Here is a 7,369-nt window from a genome sequence, read left to right on the forward strand (position 1 = left end):
ACAGACACACTCACACACACACTCACACACTCAGACACACTCACACACACAGACACACAGACACACTCAAACACACTCACACAAACAGACACACTCACACACACTCAAACACACTCACACACACAGACACACTCACACACACAGACACACTCAAACACACTCACACACACAGACACACTCACACACACACTCACACACACAGACACACTCACACACTCAGACACACTCACACACTCAGACACACAGACACACAGACACACTCAAACACACTCACACACACAGACACACTCACACACACACAGACACACTCAAACACACTCACACACTCAAACACACTCACACACACAGACACACTCACACACACACTCACACACTCAGACACACTCACACACACAGACACACAGACACACTCAAACACACTCACACACACAGACACACTCACACACACACACACACACAGACACACTCACACACTCAGACACACTCACACACACAGACACACAGACACACAGACACACTCAAACACACTCACACACACTCAAACACACAGACACACTCAAACACACTCACACACACAGACACACTCACACACACAGACACACAGACACACAGACACACTCAAACACACTCACACACACAGACACACACAGACACACAGACACACTCAAACACACTCACACACACAGACACACTCACACACACACAGACACACTCACACACACACTCACACACTCAGACACACTCACACACACAGACACACAGACACACTCAAACACACTCACACACACAGACACACTCAAACACACTCACACACACTCAAACACACTCACACACACAGACACACTCACACACACAGACACACTCAAACACACTCACACACACAGACACACTCACACACACACTCACACACACAGACACACTCACACACTCAGACACACTCACACACACAGACACACTCACACACACAGACACACAGACACACTCAAACACACTCACACACACAGACACACTCACACACACACAGACACACTCACACACACACTCACACACTCAGACACACAGACACACAGACACACTCAAACACACTCACACACACAGACACACTCAACCACACTCACACACACTCAAACACACAGACACACTCACACACACAGACACACAGACACACTCAAACACACTCACACACACAGACACACTCAAACACACTCACACACACTCAAACACACAGACACACTCACACACTCAGACACACTCACACACACAGACACACTCACACACACAGACACACTCAAACACACTCACACACACAGACACACTCACACACACACAGACACACTCAGACACACAGACACACAGACACACTCAAACACACTCACACACACAGACACACTCAAACACACTCACACACACTCAAACACACAGACACACTCACACACACAGACACACTCACACACTCAGACACACTCACACACACAGACACACTCAAACACACACACACTCACACACACAGACACATACAGATATAGACAGACTATCTATCTCTCTCTCTCTCTCTCTCTCACACACACATACACACACTCACACTCTCACACACACACACACTCACTCACACATACAGATATAGACACAGACTATCTATCTCTCTCTCTCTCTCTCTCTCTCTCTCTCTCTCTCTCTCTCTCACACACACACACACACACACACACACACACACACACACAGTAAGTCCTGTACAGCACAGGGAGTCTGTGGCTCGACTCTCAGAAAACCCCGGTCCTTGTGGTGTTTCCAGGTATTTCCAGACAGTGGCTAAAAGGTCACATTCATCTGAAATAGTTCAAACTACAACAGCTATAAACCTGAGACGTGAACCTGAGGACCAGAGCTGCAGACCCTGCTGTGCTGAGCATCAGTGGTTGTCAGTCTCTTCAGTTTGTGGACACACCGGTTGCATCGCATTTCCTGGCAATGCTAGACTCTGGCATGAGTCACTCACACAGCAGCCACCGTCGAGCAAAGTGTGATTCAACTTCCACCAGCAAACTCGTCCTCGATAACCTGATTTTCATTCCACCATCCCTTGCACACAGTGGTCTAGAACTGTACAGGTATGCATAATATACAGCTCTGTTTCTGTAAGAAACCACTGCAAATTTTTCTTAAATCAGCATCTCTACATGTATGGCAGCCATTCCATTCCATTCATATTTGTATTTGTAATTTGGGAGAAATGTTGTCAATAGTTTATAGACTGAAACACAAATGTTCATTTTACCCAAACACATACCTATAAATAGTAAAACCAGAGAAACTGATCATTTTGAGTGGTCTCTGAATTTTTTTCAGAGCTGTGTATATAATTGGTTTTATTTTGCAAACTTCTGGTAGAATGACTACGAGACCTTAATTAGGCCCATATGATGAAGTTCACTTTTAACACACTGCCTACCTAGGGAAGCAATAACAGGCAGAGGTTGTGGAGATACTTAGTAAGGCGTAACTCGGGTGTTTTCAAACTCAAATACGAAATTGATACCACATGTCCTAGTCCTATCAAGTTTAGGGAGCTGACAGAAGATGCCATCATTTCAGCACTAGCCCAAGTCCAATTGGGTCACACACACATTTATATATACCAGGAACGTATTGTTTATAAGGTGATGTGTTTAAAGTTTGCTGGTAGGTTGTGGCGTTCAATGCGGCCTGTATCTCTCCACAGCGCCTGAGCAGCCCAGGCAGCTCTGCCCGTTACAGTCAGCGTCATGATCGCGGCGAAAGGGCTCCCTCTGGCGGCGCCATCGCGGTATTGCAGGCGCCCTAACACACTGATCCGCAACTCGGGAGAGGAGGCGTGTTAATCGCAGCTAAAGCCATTAGCAGGAGATAAGAAGAGACACTGAAACACTGGAGGACACAGAGGGCTGTAGGGATGAAACTCCCAGCCTGGCCAGCCCCACTAGGAATCCCTGGGTGTCAATTAATCTGATGGTGTAAACAAAACACGTTGCGAGTTAGTGAGCGAATTAGTGAGTGAAATAAGTGTAGCCTTCCTCCCTGTGCCATTACCACTCAGCTTCAGTTTCTGCTATTATTGTTGGAGATTATAATGAATGAACACATTTGCATCTTGATTCTGTGGTCTGTCTTTTCTTATGGCCATGTGATGTCCCTGCGAAAGCCGCTCCTCGGAGACGGGGTGAGAGGGGCCTGTGCTGCAACAGACTGGCTGAAACCCGCTGAGGTTTTGAAGACCTGTAGGTGGGAGGGCGGCTGTGCGATCGCCCACAGTGTGGACAGCCAATGGCAGCCCTCTGGTTTGTGCCCAGACGCTCAGACCTGTTCTGCACAAGGCCAGTGACCCCCTTGTCCGTCAGTCTGTCCCTCTGGCAGTCAGTGTCAGTTGTGCCCGGCCTGTGGCGCAGTCGCAGGTATTATAGGATTGGAGGTGTCAGTGCTGAGAAGGGCACAGACTGGGCCAGCAGGTTTAAGGTTTAACTGCGATACCAATCCTCTCTGATCCTGTTTATTGCTGCTCCTCTTCTGTGGTGGGGGGGGGGGGTATTTAATTAAGCATCGCAGTTTCTGTCGCTTCTGTTTGATTGGTTTCTGTTTGGTCCGTTTTATAAGAGGAGGAAAAGAGAGACGCGCTGACACAACCGATATCTATTTTTTAGATGTTTGACGTATTAAATGTGGTCAAAATATGTGTCGCATATGGACACATACAGACCGAGGGGAGGGAGGGAGAGAGAGGGAAGGAGACAGAGGAAGAGAGTTGTGATAGTGACCTCTGGATAGCCCAGAGCAGGAGGACAGACACACAGAGACAGTGAGACATGAAGACAGACAAAGAGACAGACAGACAGGAGGCTGCAGTGCTGGTAACCAGGTTCCACTTTATTATTGGGGGCTGTGCTGCTCTGATCTGGTACACAGTGTTACAGCGCAATACAGAGGAGCAGGGGGGAGTCTGGGGAAGGGCCTGGGCCGTAATATATGGATGCGGTGGGGCAGAGGGGACTGTGAGCTCTAGTTGCAGCCCTCCTACAGCCAGCACCCCCTGCCAACCCCCACACTCCCACCAGGGGGCGCCACACTGAGCCGCTGCGGGCTTCACTACACTGTACTGCACGATATTGCACTGAACTACACTGTGCTGTACTGCACTGTACACTGTATTGTAGTTACTATATTGTGCTGTACTTTATTGCACTGTACCATACTGTACCACACTATATTGCACTGTCAGGAGTGTAGTATACTGTGTTGTCCTTTCTGCACTTCACACTGCAGTACTACACCACACTTTATTACACTGTACTGTACTGTATTGTACTACGACTGTCTCTCCCTCCCTCTCCCTGTGTGTGGCCCACTGGAGTGAAGTAGCTCTGAGTGACAAGACAAGGCGGGAGGGGGTTCGGGGCCACAACCAGCCATATTTACCCAGAAGCCCTCAATCTACAGCGCAGGAGCCAATCAGGGGCAGCGTTAGCTTGACCAGACTCCGGTAAGGAAGGGGGTGGGGGAGGCCAGGGAGACTCGGGAGAGACATTGCGATCAGTGTCATAGATACTACTCATGTACATATACACACACATTTACAGATCGATACAAACATATACACCGATCAGCCATAACATTATGACCACCTGCCTAATATTGTGTAGGTCCCGTCAGTGGTCATAATGTTATGGCTGATCGTAAATATGACAGTCTTGCAGAGTTCAAGGGTGTTGAGAAGGGGGGTCAGAATTGCCTGTGTGTGGGATGCAAAGGGTCAAAGTTGAAGGGTCAAAGAGGAGGGATATGGGGTCACTGATTGTGAAAGGGGTCAAGGGTCAAGGTTGGGCGGGTGAAACATGTAGGTTCAGGGTTGAACGAGGTGGAGGGGATGGGGGGCATCGCTGGGACTGAGGCAAGGGTGCTGGGGTTATCGTGGCTGGGAGACGGGGGGTGGGGGGGAGTGTTGGAGGTCACGGGAGTTGGGGGGTAGGCTGGTCTAACTCCCCGAAGTGGCAGCCTTCTCCGCCTCCCCTCCCTCGCTGCTCTGCACCTGGTTGACGTTGATGAGCTTCAGGAAGCGGTCCAGGAAGTCCTTGGCCGTCTCCTTCACCCCCTTCTCCAGCAGGTACCCCTCAGTTTCACTCTCGGCGTTCTCCTGCCCCACCACCCCCTCCATTGCCGTCTGCAGGTATCGCAGACTCACCAGCATTGACATCTGAGAGAGGAAGGGAGCAGGAGTTAGAGAGAGAGAGAGAGAGAGAGAGAGAGAGAGGGGAAAAGGGGGGAAGAGAGATGGGTTTAGTATAGGACTGTGGACTATAGTATAATGTACGGGTCTGTACAACTTGAGCTTCTCTCCACCTTTTGATACAAACAGAAGGCAACACTAGTACAGAGGGGGCAGAGGTCAGGGTCTGTGTACCTGCACCAGGAAGACAGACAGCACCACCCCTCCGATGGTGTTCATTAGGCCCATGTAGTAGCTGACCAACGCCTCCCGGCAGCCGCGGGTGAAGATGTTGAGCTCCTCGGTCTGGTACTCGTAGTTGTAGTGGGCCGAGTTGTTGGTGAGCCGGTACTGGATGCAGGGCCGTGGGGAGCTGGGGTTACAGCAGCTGAAGGGCACGCCGTCCACCAGGTAGCGCCCGTCCACATTGCTCTTGATTCGACTGCAGAGAGAGAGAGAGAGATGGGGTGAGCTACTGGACTGGACTGCTGCAGAGTCACTGACTGGACTGGACTGGACCGCTGCAGAGTCACTGACTGGACTGATTGACTAATCTGCAAAGCAAGCCCTCCCCTCACCAAACTCAAGATGCGCACTGACTGCCCCTCTCCCCCCCACACTCACTCCTTGACCTCCTTGGAGCTGAAGTCCAGGTAGCGGTTGCTGATCCACTGCACCTCGAACCAGTCCTTGAAGTTGTTGTTGCCGCAGCACTGGAACTCCATCTGCAGCAGGTCGATGGTCTGCTTCTGGAAGCAGCGGCCTGGGGTGTCCGTATCCTTGTAGAAGCGGATGCCATTCTTCAGGCCCACCTTCAGTGAGTCCTCCAGGTTGCCCTTCATGGCGTAGCTCATGACCACGGCCACCAGCATCAACAGGGTGAAGAAGAGGGCCAGGCCAAAGTAGGGCGGCAGCAGGGCCTTCCAGCGGGGGAAGCGCCCGGTGTCCAGGGAGTCCTGGCTGACCCGGCCGGCGAAGAAGCTGATCCCCAGGGAGGCCAGGCCCACCAGCATCAGGGTGTTGGGCACGGCGTGGATCTCCGTGTTGTCCATCACCTCAGCACGGCGCCGCAGCTCCGTCTTCAGGAAGACGCCCAGGGCGAAGGTGGAGGTGGCGGCCAGGGTGGCCAGCCAGGACAGCAGCCACAGCCCCTGGGCCAGCCGCACCCGCTTCTGGAAGGGGAATTTCATCTTCAGGAGCACCATGGCTGGGTGGGGGGAGGCCAGGGGTTGACGGGACTGTCTCTCTCTCTGCAGCCACTAGACCGAGTTCCCCAGAAGGAGTGACACAGTGGAGGAGGAGGAGGAGAGGGTGGAGAGAGGAGGAGAGAGCAGACACAGAGACTGAAGGAGAGGGGTGACAGAGAGATCGAGCTGCCAGAGAGGGAGGGAGGGAGAGGTGAAGAGGCTGGCAGAGACCGAGACGGAGACACACCAAGAGAATCAGAGAGGCAGAACAAGAGTGACTTGAGAGAGTCTTAGGGTGAATCGGAGAGAGAGAGAGACACAGAGGACATGTAGAGATTTAAGAGCGAATTTCAGGGGCTTCAGGAGGAAACAGGGAGCCGGACCAGACTGGGGAATGGGGAGGGGGCAAATGGGGGGTCTTTCCTGTGGGCAAGGGGTTGCTGTTGAAGAATGAAGACCTTCCTCCTTCTCCAACACAAATTATGAAGAAGCAAGAAAAACGGAAGCAGTTGGGAAAAACATCAGCATCACAATCCCAGATTTCAGTTTGTCCCAGTTGAAAATGTCCCCCTTCGTTTTTAGTGTTTTTTATGTAGAGATTTCGGCCGATATCGATTGAGATTAAATTGTATTTCTCCGCTAAAGATTTGTAATCAAATCCGTCACCAGCGAGTCCTCCTTGTCTTCCAGTCCGAAGCCAACGTCCCAGAGAGAGAGAGGGAGAGACTGAACCCTTTCCGATTTCCCCCAAACACCTTGGAGCTCCTTACCACTAATCTGACAGAGAGCCAGCCCCCCCACCTCCCCAATCCTATTAATTGTCCCCCCGCAGCACCAATAGGAAAGGAGGACATTGTGTGCTCAGCAGGAAATGGGATCTGGGCTGCAGGCAGAGTGACTATTGAAAGTGACGGGGGTGGATTAGCACTTGTAACCTGTAATCAAAGCC

General features: G+C 51.3%; 1 protein-coding gene across 1 annotated transcript; it reads right to left on the reverse strand.

Annotated features, from left to right (window-relative positions):
- Window positions 1-3,876: 3,876 nt before the first annotated feature.
- Window positions 3,877-7,213, reverse strand: rom1b (retinal outer segment membrane protein 1b). The gene is made up of 3 exons (XM_066718874.1): window positions 5,858-7,213; window positions 5,429-5,675; window positions 3,877-5,221 (listed from the first exon to the last, which is right to left on the reverse strand). The coding sequence occupies exons 1-3, from the start codon at window positions 6,436-6,438 to the stop codon at window positions 5,003-5,005; spliced, it is 1,047 nt and encodes a 348-aa protein (XP_066574971.1). The 5' UTR covers window positions 6,439-7,213; the 3' UTR covers window positions 3,877-5,002.
- Between the last annotated feature and the right edge of the window lie 156 nt (window positions 7,214-7,369).

Source organism: Amia ocellicauda, chromosome 12, assembly GCF_036373705.1.
Source record: "Amia ocellicauda isolate fAmiCal2 chromosome 12, fAmiCal2.hap1, whole genome shotgun sequence".
Taxonomy (NCBI): Eukaryota; Metazoa; Chordata; class Actinopteri; order Amiiformes; family Amiidae; genus Amia; species Amia ocellicauda.

What these genes read in the sequence shown, in the direction of transcription:
- rom1b (XM_066718874.1), bottom strand. Translation starts at nt 6,438, where the DNA reads ATGGTGCTCCTGAAGATGAAATTCCCCTTCCAGAAGCGGGTGCGGCTG. An exon ending in AGCTCCAAGGAGGTCAAGGA is followed by an intron (nt 5,676 to 5,857) that starts GTGAGTGTGGGG and finishes CTCTCTCTGCAG; the next exon opens with TCGAATCAAGAGCAATGTGG. An exon ending in TGTCTGTCTTCCTGGTGCAG is followed by an intron (nt 5,222 to 5,428) that starts GTACACAGACCC and finishes TTCCTCTCTCAG; the next exon opens with ATGTCAATGCTGGTGAGTCT.